Genomic DNA, 18453 nt, shown 5'->3' with positions numbered 1-18453 from the left:
GTAGTATATATATAGAATATATAGTGGGCGAGAATCCCATAAAAGAAATGGAGTAGCCTTCATAATCAACAAAAGAGTATAAAATACAGTACTTGTGTGCAACCTGAAAAATAACAGAATGATCTCAGTTCATTTCCAAGGCGAGCCATTCAACATCAGAGTAAGCCAAGTCTATGTCCCTATCACTGATGCCAAAGAAGCTGAAATTCATTAGTTCTATGAAGACCTAGAAGACGTCCTAGAACTAACACCAAATTAAAAAAAAAAAAAAGATATTCTATTCATCATTGGAGACTGGAGCGCAACAGTAGGAACTCAAAAGATACCTGAAGTAACAGACAAGTTTGGCCTTGGAGAACAAAATGAATCAGGGCAGAGGCTAACTGAATTCTGCCAAGAGAAGCCATTGGTCATAGCAAATACCTTTTTTCAACAACACAAGAGACAACTTTACATGTGGACATCACCAAATGGTTAATATCAAAATCAAATTGATTACATTCTTTGTAGCCAAAAATGGAAAAGCTGTATACAATTAGCAAAAACAAGACCTGGAGCTGACTGTGGCTCAGATCATCAGCTTCTCATAGCAAAATTCAGGCTTAAACTAAAGAAAGCAGGGAAAATCACTATGCCAGCTAGATATGACTTAAGTTAAATCCCCTATAAATATGCAGTGGAGGTAACGAATAGATTCAAGGGATTAGAACTTGGAGAAAGTGTGCCCGAAAAACTATGAATGGAGCTCTGTAATACTGTACAGGAAGTAGTAAACAAAACCATCCCAGAGAAAAAGAAAAGCAAGAAGGCAAAGTGGTTATCTGAGGAGGCCTTACAAATAGCTGAAGAAAGAAGAAGAGTGAAAAGCAAGGGAGAAAGGGAAAGGTGTGCCCAACTAAATGCAGATTTCTAAAGAACAGCATGGAGAGACAAGAAGGCCTTCTTCCATGAACAGTGTATAAAATTAGAAGAAAACAACAGAAGGGGAGATACTAGAGATCTCTTCAGGAAAATTGGAAATATCAAGGGAACATTTTGCCCAAAGATGGGCACAATAAAGGACATAAATGGTAAAGACCTAGTAGATGCTGAACAGATCAAGATATGCAGATGATACCACTTTAATGCCAGAAGGTGAAGAGGAACAAAAGCGCCTTGTGATGAAGATGAAGGAGGAGAGTGAAAGAGCTAGCTTAAGACTAAATAGTAAAAAAGCTAAGATGATGGCACCTGGCCCCATTACTTCATGGCAAATAGAAGGAGAAAAGGTGGATGGAGCGACAGATTTCCTCTTCTTGGTTCTAAAATTATTGCAGATGGTGACTGCAGCCATGAAATCAGAAGACGATTGCTTCTTGGCAGGAAAGCTGTGACAAAGCTAGACAGTGTGTTGAAAAGCAGAGACTTTACTCCGCCAACAATGAACCAACCATATAGTCAAGGCTATAGTCTCCCCAGCAGTCACATACGGCTATGAGAGCTGAATCATAAAGAAGGCAGAATGCCAAAGTGGTGCTGGAGAAGAGTCATGAGTCCCCTGGACAGCAAGGAGATCAAACCAGTTAATCTTAAGGGTTAAATTGGACTCTCATTGGAAGGACTGATGCTAAAGCTGAAGTTCCAGTATTTTGATCACCAAATGCAAAGAGGTGACTGATTGGAAAAGTCCCTAAAGCTGAGAAAGATTGAGAGCAGAAGGAGAAGAGGGCATCAGATCATTAGATGGCTGGGCAGCATCACCAATGCAATGGACATGAACTTGGGCAAACTCTGGGAGATGGTGAGGCCAGAGAGACCTGGTGTGCTTCCATCCATGAGGTTGCAAAGAGTTGGAGTGGGCAAGTCAACAACAGAGCTGAGAAAGTAGAGGCTGCTGTGGGCTGTCAGTTTAAGAAGCGTGACAATGAACATAGGGCAAGAAACAAAGCTGATGAAACAGGAATATAAAAACTACTCACTTTTAATATTTTAAATGGATAGTGAATAAGGATCTACTGTATAGCACAAGGAACTCTGCTCAGTGTTATGTGGTAGTCTGGACGGGAGGGGAGTTCAGGGGGAGAATGGACACATGTATATGTATGATTAAGCCCCTTTGCTTTTCACCTGAAAATATCATGATATTGTTAATTGGCTATACCCAAACAAAAATTAAAAGTTAAAAAAAAATTACACACTTTTTCAGGTAGGCGAAACTTCAGCGTATTTTTAAGCCCTTGGAAAAAAGAGTCGAAGAAGAGAAGATGATGACACGTGGTAGAGCCGAGTGCAATGATGGGGAAGTCTCAGAGGCGTGGGGGGTGGAATCCAAGACCCTTCCTCTAGGTCAGGAGGCAAGAAGAGAAAGGATGATGGCATGGGCAGCTTTGGAGGGAAGAAGGAGGGGTTCGGGGAGCAACTGTCCAGTGGCTTCTATTTTTTCTTTTCCTTTAATGTTGAAGTTCACACTGTAGGCAAGGACTGAAAGGGCTGTTGATCAAGGACTGAAACCGCTGTTAGGAAAAGAGAACAATGGAGCCACTAAGAGCCAAGTAAATGTGGAGGCCCCGCAATGAAGACCCAGAAAAGGCGAGATCAACACACAAAACAAACCAACGGAGATTCCAAGCAACATTTGGAAAATGAAATAAAAACATTATAGACATTCTAATCAAATAAGTTTGGAACCTCTAGGAGATATCAAAGAATGTTGCAATAAGACCTTGGGGGTGTCTCAGCCGCAAGGTTCACAGTGTAACTCAGGGCTGAACAGTGATGCACAGAAGGCTGCAAATCCACTCACTAAAGGTGGGCCTATTCTATTTGGTTGCTCTCAGGCTCAGAGTCCTAAACTTCCCTGAATCCTGAATCATCATGGATTTCTACCACTGTCTTCTCATAGGAGGACTCATACAGGTCAGATATTTCACATTCTTTAACAGAGTCTATTAGTGATTTAATCGGTGTTTTGCTATTATTCCAATCAGAGCTCTGAGAAATGTAATTTCCTATTTACATCATCTCTCAGAGGAGCTATTTATATGTACATAAATTTGAATAATTTGCTTTATGAATTCTACATGTAAATTTCCATAAAAATGTTGGGGCCAGAAGAACTCATTTATGAAGAGTTCTCTGTTCTCAGGAGGACAGCAGTGATGTGCCTTTCTCAGGCAGTAGCGTAGGGAGAATACAGGAAACTTTTGCAAAGCTACTGCTTCCTGTACTGCATTACAGAAAGCATTCAACCCCAAAAGAAACAAAAAGCAAACACGAGGCATAAGTTTGTGAGTCAAATTCCACATTTTGATAATTATAACTTGTAAAGAACTATAGAGCTAATTGGTATCACTCAGCCATTAAAAAGAATACATTTGAATCCGTTCTAATGAGGTGGATGAAACTGGGGCCGATTTATACAGAGAGAAGTAAGCCAGAAAGAAAAACACCAATACAGTATATTAACACATATATATGGAATTTAGAAAGATGGTCACGATAACCCTGTATGCGAGACAGCAAAAGAAACACAGATGTATAGAACAGTCTTTTGGACTCTGTGGGAGAGGGAGAGGGTGGGATGATTTGGGAGAATGGCATTGAAACATGTATAATATCATATAAGAAACGAACCGCCAGTCTAGGTTCGATGCAGGATACATGATGCTTGGGGCTGGTGCACTGGGATGACCCAGAGGGATGGTATGGGGAGGGAGGTGGGAGGGGGGTTCAGGATTGGGAACACGTGTACACCCGTGGCGGATTCATGTTGATGTATGGCAAAACCAATACAGTATTGTAAAGTAAAATAAAGTAAAATTAAAAAAATTTAAAAAAGCGTTATAGAGCTAAGAACACTGATTATTCACCTTGGACACATGCCATTCTTTGATTTGGAAGGACAGTTACATACCTATATTTTGCTAAGTCAAATCTGCAATCATATCCCTTAGTAATTAACTTGCTTAAGAAATAGAATTTTGTATATTCTCTTTCCATTTTTTAGGCTTGATTGGTTCTAAATCAGAAAACAAAAAGATTGTGACAAAAAAAATAGCCCTGAATATTAAGGTACCAAAACAATCATAAATAAAACAGGATTGTATCATAATAGATAGAACTGGAATAAATAAATGAAATGAGGAGACTACTGAGATAAACTGTTTCACCATGCAATGAGAAAATTGATACCAAGATAAATTAAATGACTTACTGAAAATTATAAAGCCCATCAGCAACCGTTCTGAGATACAGCAGTGCTCCTTCTCTCCAATTACAGTGTTCATCCCATCAAGATTAAACAGAAATAGAGAGGGAATTTAAATGGCACATGTTCCAAGCTGGTCTCTAAATAGGGCCCCAGGGAGCCGCTGAATTAATTTATGATTAACTTATGATTTTTCTATATACTCCATCACCTGTCTGATTCCATTTTATTAAGTATTAATACAAACAGAGCTCAAATACAAAGAACTCTGAAGTAGGCAGAATATGAAACTATATAATTTATGAAATTCTATATATAATTTCATATGAAACTACATATTCATATCTATATTCTATATAAGAAACTAGAGAAACTATTCATATACACACATACACTTTCATAAAGTATATACATATTTAAATATATATATATTCTGCCTACATCAAAATTCTTTGCATAAGAGCTTCATTTATGCTTCCTAAGTTAAAGTGTATATACTATAATGAAAGTGGAGAGAGTGCACATCTCATCTCAAGTATTTGTAATTTAGCTAGAGTTAATATAAACATTTCAGTCAGAAAATAGAAGCTATCATATAAAGAGTAATAATATTAAATCTAATCAACTGTCAAAACATACAACATAAACAAAAAGGATTCTAAGAGGTCAAGAAGAAGCTTAATTTTAGTTTATTTTTATTTTTATTTTTACTTTATTTTACTTTACAATACTATATTCATAAAGTCTAATCAAGCTTCCCAGTGACGCTTGGTCTGAGTGTTGTCCCTAGTCAAGCATGTTGATCACTCTGGTGGCAAAGAACCACCCAAGGAAATTCATTTTTTCTTTGGATAGTTATATCCTAAACTATAAAACTGAAATGTCTTCTTCTATGTTTCTCTCTCTGGTCTTGGTTCTGTAACTTGAGGTCTAAATACAAACTCCTCATCTATTCTTAAAGAAAACAACTCAGAGTACAATCGATCAAACCACAGACTTTCATGTTCCAGCAAACCCTGATCATGGTTCTTGGAAGAAATTCTCATGTAAATCCAACCCTCATAAACAATAGCAGCCAGAATTCCACACAAGGTTCCAGTTATGATATACCTGCCAGGAAATTAACATTCTTTTCTATCTAAACACTGTATTTCCATCAAGGTCTAAGAACTCAGTTTATTAACAACTTCAGCATGCTATTAATTTGTATTAATATTTTTCTCAATGGAAATTTCTAATCATTTTACAAGTTTCATTAGGCAAGGTAATATGATGAACTTATTTACAAAACAGAAACACACTCATAGACATAGGAAACAAACATGGTTACCCAGAGGAAAGGTAGGAGGAGAGATAAATTGGGAGTTTGATATTAACAAATACTATTATATATAAAATAAACAAGGACCTCATGTATAGCACAGAGAACTATACTCAATATTCTGTAGTAATAAATGGGAAAATAATTTGAAAAGGAATATATTATATATATACATATATAAAACACATACACATACATATGTCTAAGTCACTTTGCTGTACACCTGAAACTAACACAACATTGTTAATCAACTATACTCCAAAATAAAATATATATATTTTTAATTTCATAAAGCAAGGTAATAGCTGAGATGTGCCTGGAAGGACCGCATAGATTAAGCAGGAAGTTGTCATCCCTTGGACTACAAGGGGATCCAACCAGTCCATTCTGAAGGAGATCAGTCCTGGGATTTCTTTGGAGGGAATGATGCTAAAGCTGAAGCTCCAGTACTCTGGCCACCTCATGCGAAGAGTTGACTCATTGGAAAAGACTCTGATGCTGGGAGGGATTGGGGGCAGGAGGAGAAGGGGACGACCGAGGATGAGATGGCTGGATGGCATCACGGACTCGATGGACGTGAGTCTGAGTGAACTCCGGGAGTTGGTGATGGACAGGGAGGCCTGGCGTGCTGCAATGCATGGGGTCGCACAGAGTCCGACACGACTGAGCGACTGAACTGAACTGAACTGTCATCCTCACCAAACGCCTGTCTAAGCATAAGTGGCAGACTGGCATAATGACAGACTGGCCCTTCTGAGATAAGCGAGTAGTTTCATGCAAAGTTCTGCATGTGAATCAGAGAGGCCTTTCAAAGTCATAATGAAGAGTCTGCCCTGGATCCATCAAAGAATAAGACAACATTGTGGGTCTTGAACATTAGATTAACAAGATGAAAATGGAAAAAATATATAAGGCGAATAACAATGAGCAGACAAAAAATACAGTAAATAAGTATGAAGCTATTGTAGCAGATATGTTGAACATGATGGTAAGCACAGATGCAATGAATAGGACAGATATAGGAGATCACTTTAAGAGAAAACAGGTTGCATTTAAGCTTCATGCCCAAATAACTGAAATAACGAAGAAGCTTATTTTAAAACCTAGGGAATTATTTGTAAAAGGAAGATCATTAATTCAACTGACTGAAAATTAATAGCATGTCATTAAATTAGAACTGTTCAATGGCTAGTAAGAAAATACATAACTGCCCATCGATGAAAAATTTGCTCTACTTCGTTATAGTGATAATAATATAGGCAATTTTCAATTGCATCCATTGTACAGGCTCTCCAGCATTCCATTTTTCTTGCCAATGTATTTTTCTTGAACATTCCCATTAGGTAGTTGAAAAATCAACCCATTATATTAATAGAATTAATTACTATTAATGCACAAAAAGCGAAAGTGAAGTCGCTCAGTCATGTCCGACTCTTTGCGACCCCAAGGACTGTAGCCTACTAGGCTCCTCTGTCCATGGGATTTTCCAGGCAATAGTCCTGGAGTGGATTGCCATTTCCTTCTCCAGGGGATCTTCCCAACCCAGGGATTGAACCCAGGTCTCCTGCATTGTAGACAGACACTTTACCGTCTGGGCCACCAGGGAAGTCCTACTTTATAGTAGGCAAAAAAATCAGAATAGGAAGAAAACGGCTAACATTATTTAGAAAACACATGATGGCTTTAATCATTCACAGTAATCCAACCCTCCTTACTACACAGAACTGTTGTATACAGATGCTGTCATTAAATGGTACGACAGCTCTCTCAAGGAGACAAAAAATTCTCGAACACATTTATACACACACAACTTTCTCAGACTGTGAACAAACTGGTAAAAATAAGTCATATTGTTTCCCATTACACACAGAGAGAACCACAAATCTTTATGCCATGATTTTAAAGCTAGAGTGCCAACAGTAAGAGAGCTTCCCAGGTGGCTCAGTGGTAAATAATCTGCCTGCTAATGCAGGAGACATAGGAGATAGAATCCCTAGGTCAAGAAGATCCCCTGGAGGAGGAAATGGTAACCCACTCCAGTATTCTTGCCTGGAGAATCCCAGGGACAGAGGAGCCTCGTGGGCTACAGTCCATAGATTTGCAAAGAGTAGGAGATGACTGAGCATGCATGCACCAACAGTTTGACAGAAAGATCATTAAGAAGATAAATACATGCAAACATGACCACACACTCAGAAATAACAGCTGCTGCTGCTGCTAAGTCGCTTCAGTAGTGTCCGACTCTGTGCGACCCCATAGATGGCAGCCCATCAGGCTTCACCATCCCTGGGATTCTCCAGGCAAGAACACTGGAGTGGGTTTCCATTTCCTCTTCCAATGCATGAAAGTGAAAAGTGAAAGTGAAGTCGCTCAGTCGTGTCCGACTCTTAGGGACGCCATGGACTACAGCCTACCAGGCTCCCCCGTCCATGGGATTTTCCAGACAAGAGTACTGGAGTGGGGTGCCATTGCCTCATCAAGTATCAAGTAAGGGCTTCTTATACAGCTTCTTCACACCTAACATAGAATATGGGCCCAAAATGGGAGAAGTGAAAGTCTCTCAGTCATGTCCAACTCTTTGCGGTCCCATAGACCATACAGTCCATGGAATTCTCCAGGTCAGAATACTGGAGTGAGTAGCCTTTCCCTTCTCCAGGGGATCTTTCCAACTCAGGGACTGAATCCAGGTCTCCTGCACTGCAGGCAGATTCTTTATCAACTGAGCTATCAGGGAAGCCTGAGAAAGGAGATTTCAAACATAGCTTGCAAGCATATTAGTTACACCTATCAGTGAGTGAGCAGGTGAAATTCAAACAGTCCTTCATTAACAGTAGAAGGTTCCCTAACTCAGTGATGCAGAAAAAGGTAATATGTACCAAAAGGTTATGATCTGGCCAAATTCAGTATTAAAAAGTGTTATTATGTCTGCCATGAGCACAAATAAACATGATAAATTATGTTTTGGTTTTGGTTGTGATAGTTCTATTTTGTTTTGCTTTTGCTTATTCAATCAAAAATTCTGTAAGTATATTTTAGAAAGTTCTGGTTTCATATACAATAGAGATATAAATATAAATCTATGCCTCCTGCATATCAATTATGGCAGGCATTCATTAGATAATTTATATTTGTCATCTGTCAATGACTATTTCTTGAAATTAATAGTAGCTTAACACGCTTATTCCAGAAAAAAAGATTGTGTGGTTTTAAAAGATACTAAAAAATATCTGATTACTCATGAAATTTCAAGAAGAAATGCTATCACTGAAAGTTGTTAAATTCTTATTATTAGACCAAGATATATTTATTTTATATGGTAGAGCTTTCCAAGACAATGCACCAAAAATAGCAGCTGATCTATTTAAGTCTGGATGGAGATAAAATTTTTAAAAGATGATTCTGTATCATTCTACTGTTGGATAGTCATAAGGCTATCATCACATACAATATATTAGAATCAAAGAATCTTTAAAATCTCACAAACTGAAATGTCCATAAATATTGCCATCTGGCCTAACCACCTATTCAACACCCAAACTTTCTATAAAATATGCCGCCAAGCGATTATCCCCATGGCTGAGTGCTTGGAGTCACTGGGAACTCCACTATCTCCCTGCCTAGGCAATTATATCTGGCAGACTGCTATCAGAAAATTCTTCCTAATTTGGAGCCAAAAATATCCCTCCTCGTGTCTTCTACTCATTAGTCCTTGTTTTAACTATTGGTGTCAAGCAGCAAAGACTTTCTCATCTAAATCACAATTTTTCAAAAAATTAAAGACAACTGTCAAATACCTCAGTTCTTTTAGCTCTTCCAAATATGACATTATGGTAATTACCTCAGCTATTCTTATTTCTCTCCCCTGAAAGTACCAACTATCACAGTACAGAAAGCTCTGTAAAACCTGCTCTAAATAACTGAATTCTTTTAAGTGAAGTAATATGCTTAACACAGAATTAGTAAAATATTAACACTAATTTCTTTCTTAAGTAACTAAATATAGTTATATACAGCTGAGAAAGATATGGAAAGAAAGTATATAGTTACTCATCTGTATCATGTATATTCTAATATACTATTCTCTATTATACTATATTATGTTACATAATGCTTCATCTGTATCATGGTTACCTGTTAATATACTGGTTACAATATTAATATATTATAAATAGGGCTTCCCTGGTAGCTCAGGAGGGAAACAATTTGCCTGCAATGCAGGAGATCCTGGTTCAATTCCAGAGTCAGGAAGATCCCCTGGAGAAGGGAACAGCTATCCACTCCAGTATTTTGGCCTTAGAATTACACAGACAGGAGCCTTGCAGTCCATGGGGTCGTAAAGAGCCAGACACAACAGGGCCACTTTCACTTTCTTTTTTTTTTTAAACACTATTAATAGCATCTAACATTTTTTCCATTTGCTCTCTGTCAATCTATGCTTTCCCCATTCTATATACTTGGACACATGTTTTCTGAAACAAAGTGCAGTTTATACTTCAATTTTGTTAGATTCAGCCCCTCACTTTGGCCATTCAAGACCATGAAAAGTGAAAGTGAAAGTTAAGTTGCTCAGTCGTGTCTGACTCTTTGCGACCCTGTGGACTGTAGCCCACCAGGCTCCTCCCTCCATGGGATTCTCCAGGCAAGGATACTGGAGTGGGTTGCCATTTCCTTCTCTAGGGGATTTTCCTGACCCAGGGATCGAACCCAGGTCTCCCGAATTTCAGGCAGATGCTCTAAGCCCTGAGCCACCAGGGAAGCACATTCAAGACCATATTAGATCTTAATTCTATCTCACGTATCCACCATCTATTTCATTTGAGTGTTTCCCTTGTACAGTCTTATTTTAGCCATTGGTAAACATGTTTAACATGACGACGCCAAACTTTCATCAGGAAACATCATGCAGGTTGAAATGCTGTACTAGCTACCTAGTTGTTAACTAATTTTCCCAGTACTCAGACTGTACGTCTAAATAAATTCCACAGAGATCTATATATTATTTTCCAGCACTGTAACAAAATCTAGATACAATGACATAAGTCATTCAAAGATCTGATGTTTGTATTCATTTTTTAAACAAATGTTTGTTCCATGTATGTTTAGTACCTGGCATTATGTTGATCTCTGGTGACTAAGGCAGTAAGATGCTGCCCTCAAGGAGCTTACAGTCTAGTGGGAAAGCAGACAATTACAGGCGATATCATCGGATAGCCTTATAAACGGGACAGGCAATTAGGGAACCACAAAGGAACAGAGTGTGATTATAGAAATCAGATTGTTAGGCTTAGGAAAGGTCTCCCAGAGCAAACAGAAAGGTTTGTGTGGAATTGAGTTTGAGGTCCTTATAGAACAGTCAGATTTAAATGTTGGTTGTGTGGGTGTGGTGCTCTCTAGACACATCTGGGCTGGACATATAGAAGTCAACAGTGAAAAGTAGTATTTGCAGCTGTGGATTTGAATAAGAGCCCCGAGTCAGAAGTTAATGAAAGAAGGAAACCTCTGGCATTTTGGTAAAATGGAAGAACATTTCAGAGGTCTGAAACATCAAGTGTATATGACACCTGAGTAAGGGTGTGGGTTGGATGGAGAGATAGAGCTGGGGGAGTCAGAGGCCAGTTCAGCAGGAGTTCTGTGCCAAGAAATGAGAACTTTTTCTAGAGGCTATGGGATCCCTAAAAGGGCTCTAAGCATTGGAATAACTTGAGTAGATTGAAGAAAATACACGCTAGGGTTGATGTGGGGTAGGAATTGATGAAGGACAAGAAGCAAGGAGACTAATAAAGTGGAAAGAGACTAATACCAGGAACTAATACAGGCAAAACAGGTGAGAGGTGGAGAGAAAGCAGGGGCATGATAGGGATGGCAGTGACTGACACACTCCTAACATTGTGCAGACTCTGACCTTGGAGTCTGTGTGATGACTGACTGGATTTGAGAAGCTAAGGTAGAGAGAGGGTCCCAGGTAATCCTCAGGATCTGAGCTTGGATGGAAAAGAATGCAAATGGAAACAGCACTTTGGGAAAGGATGGGAGGGTTTCAATACTTGGTTTTTATCACTTTAAATTGAGTTTTAAGATCAAGACAGGATAACTAGGTACTAATAGAAAAGTTGGATGTATGAGTATGGCTTGAGCTAAGAGAGGTCTGAGCTAAAACCAGAGCCTGAGGAGTTAATAGTGAATGGATGGAGTTACAGTCAGTGATTTGGACACAACCACTAAAGCAGAATATATAGGAAATAAGACCAAAAGATTAACATCAATGTAAAATTCAACCTGTAAAAGAGAAAGCTAAACAGTGTCCAAGGACTTAATCTAAAATATATTTTCTAACTTTAAGTTTATTTTATATTTATTAATAGAAACTAAATTTTTGAAAATTTTTAACTCAAATTTATCAGGTAGTTTGTCAACCTGGTACTGCTGTTTTCATTACAGACCATAAAAAATGAATAATGGCATAAATTTGTGAGCCAAGATTCTCAAAACAATGTAGGTTAAAAAAATAATAAAAAGCCAGGAAAAGTTTATCATAAGATTCAAGCTTCACGCTGACCTAGAATATGAAGGGTCCTAAATTCTTTATTTTTTCTACATTTAAAAACATTTCCCCCCTTATTTCTCATCTTTGGAAGGAAAAGTTAAAAGAGTAAAATGGGAAGTTTTTGCTCATGTTTGCAACATGAATACAACACATTAACTGTGTCTATCCATCCAACTCCATTATTCAACTCTATTCCAAAAATAGTTTAAATAAATGAAAATATCACTGGGCAAATTTCACCATATTGAAGAGTATACAGTAGTCCACCTGACTTCTTGGTTTTGTGATCTCAAATACTCCTCTTAATCAAGATGATTAATGTTTAATCAACTTATACAAGATGGGCAAACTGAACCATATGAGATACAAATAACTTGCATATTCTTTCTCAGCCCATTGTTAACTGAGATTCCAAATCTGGATGTTCAAAGAAAAAAACCTTAGTCTTCAGAGGTTTGCTGCTGCTAAGTCAATTCAGTTGTGTACGACTCTGTGCAATGCCATAGACGGCAGCCCACCAGGCTCCCTCGTTCCTGGGATTCTCCAGGCAAGGATACTGGAGTGGGTTGCCATTTCCTTCTCCAATGCATGAAAGTGAAAAGTCAAAGTGAAGTCGCTCAGTCGTGTCTGACTCTTAGCAACCTCATGGACTGTGGCCTACCAGGCTCCCCCATCCATGGGATTTTCCAGGCAAGAGTACTGGAGTGGGGTGCCATTGCCTTCTCCCTTCAGAGGTTTAGTGATCACTTAAAATCAAAATTCCTTATAAAATGCTCAAAGAAAAATTATACTAGTCTAACTCTCCAAAGTACATCTACTTTTTAATAAGTTGGATTTGGGGTAGCATTGCTATGGCCGCTGTTAATAAGTTTTATTTAGTCTCATTATTATTACACAAAAGGAAGTAATATAATCAAAATTTGACTACTGTGGTTGAGATAGATTTCTCAACATATCTAAAATACTGTGATATGGGCTTACCAGGTATATATTGGGCCTTCCACTTAGAGATCACCAATATGTGCCAAAGAGAACCTTCGGAGTTTCACTCTTTATCAGATTTAACTTTAAAAATCTGTCTTAATGGTAGACACCCTAAGCATATACAAGTCAGTTCATATGTGTGTGTTCAGTCATTCTGTCTTGTCCAACTCTTTGCGACCCCAGGGACTGTAGCCCACCAGGCTGCCCTGTCCATGGAATTCTCTAGGAAGAATACTGGAGTGGGTAGCCATTCCCTTTTCCAAGAGATCTTCCCAACCCAGGGATCCAACCTGGGTCTCCTGAACTGCAGGAAAATTCTTTACCATCTGAGCCAACAGGGAAGCCCTAGGCAATAGAATAATTGTGGGAAAGGGTAAGTGTGAAAGTCGTTCAGTTGTGTCCAACTCTTTGTGACCCCATGGACTGCAGCCTACCAGGCTCTTCTGTCCATGGAATTCTCCAGGACAGAATACTGGAGTGGGTAGCCATTCCCTTCTCCAGGGGATCTTCCCAACCCAGGAATCGAACAGGGTCTCCTGCAAGCAGATTCTTTACCAGCTATGCTATCAGGATGCCCTCTAAAAGACTCTTATAAGATACGTGATAGTTATAAGGCTTGCAGTTGCCACATTCAGAACTCTGGTTCATGACATTTGATGGGGGACTGGGTGGGAGAAGGGCAGGGAGACAGGATTCCTATCAGCTTCCTCAGTAATCACAGATGACTTGACTGCATAAACCGAATCACTAGGACTATAAGACAAATGCAACAGTTCATGTCAATATGCTATGATTTATCAAATAAAAGGTTAATATAAAGAAGATCCAAAACAAGACAATGTGTCCTTTTGCTTGGGAAGAGTAAGGCCTGACCATGTCCAGTTCCCTAAAATGCTCATCTCCCAGCTGCTGCACAAAAACTGTATCAGTGAAGCTGAGTGACAGAGGCAGGAGGTCACACTCAGCCAGGCAGTTGGGGCCATCCTGTCACACCCAGAACCTGGCCTGACATCAGACTGTGTAAACTGGAATAAGCAGAATTGTTATAGTTGTAAACCAGGAGGTACTGCTTAACAAGAGAGATTTATGCACAATAAGGCTTTATGTGGGTCACCATACCAGCCCCAGAACTTCTGTCTCACATATTCATACAAACATCCACCCTGAATACAAACTCCAATATATTTTCTTTAAAAAATACACTTCCTAAAATGTACCTTAAAAATTTTTATGGAACATCTATGAAACTATACAGTCTATATTTAAATAATGATGATGCTGGAATAACGTTACCCTAGATCAATATGGCACTTAAGAAATCTTAATGTAAAAATAATCAGTATCAGCAAATTAATTTTTATTCCAGATAACTGCACACATTGTAACATTACTACCTAAAAGCGCATATTTTGTGACAGTTATTTATATATATACTATTATTCACCAATAATATTAACTCTTTATTTTACAAAATGGAATCCAAACCACAAAACCTTGCTGGTTTTTTTCTGAGTGGGGAGGGAGTGGGAATTGGGCTTAGATTTTTTTTTATAAGTAACTTTAAAATTAATGACATTTTCTGAGAAATATCCTACTTTCCTACTATAAATCTTTTACCAAAAAAAAAAAAAATACACTGAAATGGAAAACTGATCTACCATGTGAATTTTCTCTTGCCATGCATTAATATGAATTAAATAGACCTTAAAATTATAGTTCCAGGTATCTGATTTTTTAATGAATATTCATTTTTAGAAGTGGTTTTTAAAAAGTCAACTTTTTGAACTGGTACTTGCTCAAAACACATAATCTCAGTATCCAAAGAATTCATGGTAAGAAAGAAATAACTTCTTTCCTACTTTTATAAAAGATGTGTAAAATTATATAAGTCCAGGGCATGAACAAACTTGATAAAACTCTACTAGCTTCATCTGAAAGCTGAGAACTAGCTTTCACACACTAAAGCCTTCCTCACTCTGTCACTTTCTACCTATGAAACGAATGGGTACATATTCTGATTGGAATAGTCCCGATGACGTGTTTCAGTAAACCACTTTACTTTGATAAAAATGCAATAACATCTCTCTGTATAAGAATATAAGACATGAAGGACATACGATGGACATAGGTACTGCTTCTTTTTCCCCTTCCCTTTCTTTGAAGACTTTTCTTTTGAGTAGGCTTCTTCAATACACAAGGAAATTAAAATAAAAAAGGCCACTGCCAATAAAAACTTCATCTTGAAAATTTAAATTTCAGAAGATGGATCTACAAGAAAGAACAAGAAGATATTTACATTCATGAGACAAATGACAATTACATGACTCTTTAAGGATTATGACTGTTTTTACCATGGACAGGGAGCTTGTACATCACATTCTCACTGCTCCTGGCAAACATCTGTCTTCCATACATGCACAAACATGAAGGCTTTGTCATATTTTAAGCTTACTAAATACATTATACTCAGTAAAATTTTCTATTCTTCTTTCTCTTCTTTGAAAGAAAAACTCTGTAAATTGTATCTCTGTAATAACTGCATGTTACTTTATATTTTGTGACGCTCTGTGATGGTTTCATAGTAAAAGTTAGTTTAAAAATTGCTTCATAGAAAATAAGACCATGAGGAATAAAAAGTAAGTATGTAAAATTTTCTACTATATAGTTTCACAAAATTATAAATTAATACTGAGTTACAGAGTGTATCAATACATGCTTAGAAAGATAACTGGAAAGATGTTTACAAGGTGTGAAGATTGTGCTTGTACATTTAAATTTATGTTTTATTTTTTAAATTTCTTCTGTTCTTTGATTTTTGTATATTTTTCCAAAAACAATATAAATTATTCTCAAGGAAAAAGTTAATTCTAATTATTAAAGGACTGACAGAAATAAAAGAAAAAAATAGTATCAAAGTTTCACCCTCTATTCATGGGTTATTTTTACATACATTAAATTTGCAAGTTACCTTTTACCCAAAAAGGAAGGTGCATAATATTTTAAGTTAGTGCTCTCCTGATCTACTCAGATGGTACTAACATTTCTCATTCAATAGATGATTTCTGACTCTAGAAATTCTAGGCAACACTGCAAGAAATAAATTAGCAACTATAGTCAGATTCCTCCAAATAATCTTCTTAGCCATATTTTAATAACATTTTTCATGCTCCAAGAGAACTACATTCTTGCCTATCTGATGCAACAACAATAATAAAAACTTAAAGTATCTTCTAAACACTGGAATATTTAAATCTCTGCCGCATCCTTCATTCCCAAACCATAAACTGTTTCTCCTTCCTTGTTTCCTGCCGAGTAAGAGACCGGCCTGTTCCCCAACATTAACTTGATTCCCAACTCCTCATATTTTTGCTTCTCCTGTGGCATGTTTTCCGCCTATCTTCTTCCTAGGAACTCTTATTTTCCCACATTTATTCTTCACAGTCCCTAAGCAAGCAGTGAGGGCTTCCTCCCTGGTCTTTCTCCTGAAGACACGACAGAGGGGACTTATCAGGCCCCCAAGCTGCCCTCAGTCAACTCGCAACACTAGACTTCCGACCCCTCCCCCCACGCCCCAGCCTAGGGGGACATCTGGTGCAGACACCTTTGCCCAAGGCCGCAGGTACTGTGCCCACATCTTTGCCCACTCAGCCCCAGGAGCCCAGGAGCCCAGAGGCCCTGGAGGTCTGAGGGTGGAGAAATTCCACCGTCTCTCTCTATCCACCCCCCCACCTTCCGAAGGGGCTGGCTACAGGAACTGAGGGACCCCTCCAGACCAAAGGACGCCAACTGCGCCTCTGATCCTCCGCTGCCAGCATCCCTCCAGCCGAGCACACCCACACCGCTGACCCGCGGGGATGCGCTCGCCGCCACCCCCAGGGATGCTCTCGCCTCCTCCTCTTCTCCCTCCTCCTCGCGCCGCCGCCGCAGTGCCCGGTGCCCCCGCCAGGCCTTGCCGCAGAGGTGCGCATCCCTGGACCCCCGCGCCGCCCCTTCTCCCGGAGCCGACTTACCTGAGGCGCCCCTCCCGCAGCCCCGGGAGGACGCGCGCTCCGCCGGACGCGCCGGTGCGGGAGGGGGGCCGCGGGGGGAGCGGCCGCGTCCCCGTCCCCGCGTCCCCGTCCCCGCGTTCCCGCGGTGGGCTGACGCGCCTGCTCCGGCCGAGGAGCCTGCGCCGTGGTGTCCGCGCCGGTGCGGTCTGGGCGCTGCGGGGCCCGCGGCACAGCCCGAGCGTGGCGAGAGGTGGGCCGGGCGGGACTGCAGAGGTGTCCCGGCTGCGCGCGTGTCCCCTTCCGGCCTCTGAGGGGAGGAATGCAGTCCTCACGAGGGGCTAAAGGAGATGGGGGCGGTGGGTGGGGGACAGGGCGCGGAGGACAGCTGGGTTACTTCGAAAGGAAAAACCTTTCAAGGAGCTGGAATCCTTTAGGGTCTATTTTTTTACCACTAGCAACAAAAAACAAGCAAACAACAAATGACCTTCTGAGACCTAAGCAGACAACAGTTTCTGTGACTATCATTTTTATGGTCTCCTGGCATCTAACTTCCTCTCCAGTCTTAAAATATTTCTCTAAGCCTAACCTTTTTAAGCATGCTGAAATTGATCAGAATTAATAAAACCATACAATCTTGGACACAAGTTGATTCATATCTCGGCAATTGTAAATAATGCTACCATGAACACTGACGTGCATGTATTTTTATGAATTTTCTTCAGATAGATACTCAAAAGTGAAATTTCTGGGTCATATGGTATCATCAGTTTTTTTTTGTTTTGTTTTGTTTTTAATTTTTATGCACCCTCCATAGTGGCTGTACCAATTTACATCCCCACCAACAGTACACAAAGGATCCCCTTCCTACATGTCCTCACCAACGCTTCTTAGTTCTTGTGTGTTTTGATAACTGCCGTTCTGACAGGTGTGAGGTGACAGCTAATTCTGGTTTTGTTTTGCATTTCCCTGATGATTAGTGACGTTGGGCATTTTTTCCTGAGTCTGATGGCCATTGGTATGTCTTCCTTAGAAAATGCATTCTTGAGTCTTGTGCTCATTTTTTGACTGGGTTGCTTGTTTTTTGATATTGAGTTGTGGACGTTCTTTCTATGTTTTAGAGGTTAATTCCTTACTGGACATACCATTTGCAAATATTTTCTTCCATTCAATAGACTGCCTTTTTGTTTTGTTGATAGTTTCCTGTGTTTTGCAAAAGCTTTTTAGTTTGCCCAGGTCTTATTTACTTACTTTTGCTTTTGTTACCTTTGCTACAGGAGATAGATCCAAAAAATATTGCTAAGAGCATACTGCCTGTGTTTTCTTTTCTTCTCAGAATTGTATAGTTTCAGGTCTTAAATTTACATCTTTAATCCACTTTCAGTTTATCTTTGTATGTAGTATGAGAAAATGTTCTAGTTTCATTCCTTCG

At 39.3% G+C, this 18453-nt stretch overlaps 1 protein-coding gene across 1 annotated transcript in view; it reads right to left on the bottom strand.

Annotated features, from left to right (window-relative positions):
• Positions 1–17264, bottom strand: part of GLRB (glycine receptor beta) — a 113132-nt gene extending 95868 nt beyond the window's left edge. Inside the window, exons 1-2 of the mRNA XM_018061476.1 lie at positions 17046–17264; positions 15153–15303 (exon numbers count right to left, since the gene is read on the bottom strand). Coding sequence (XP_017916965.1) covers positions 15153–15274 — 122 coding nt within the window. The 5' untranslated portion in view covers positions 15275–15303; positions 17046–17264. The remainder of the gene's footprint in view (positions 1–15152; positions 15304–17045) is intronic.

Source organism: Capra hircus, chromosome 17 (genome assembly GCF_001704415.2).
Source record: "Capra hircus breed San Clemente chromosome 17, ASM170441v1, whole genome shotgun sequence".
Classification (NCBI taxonomy): Eukaryota; Metazoa; Chordata; class Mammalia; order Artiodactyla; family Bovidae; genus Capra; species Capra hircus.
The sequence above is the reverse complement of the archived record's forward strand: the minus strand, read 5'-3'. Positions and strand labels throughout refer to the sequence as shown.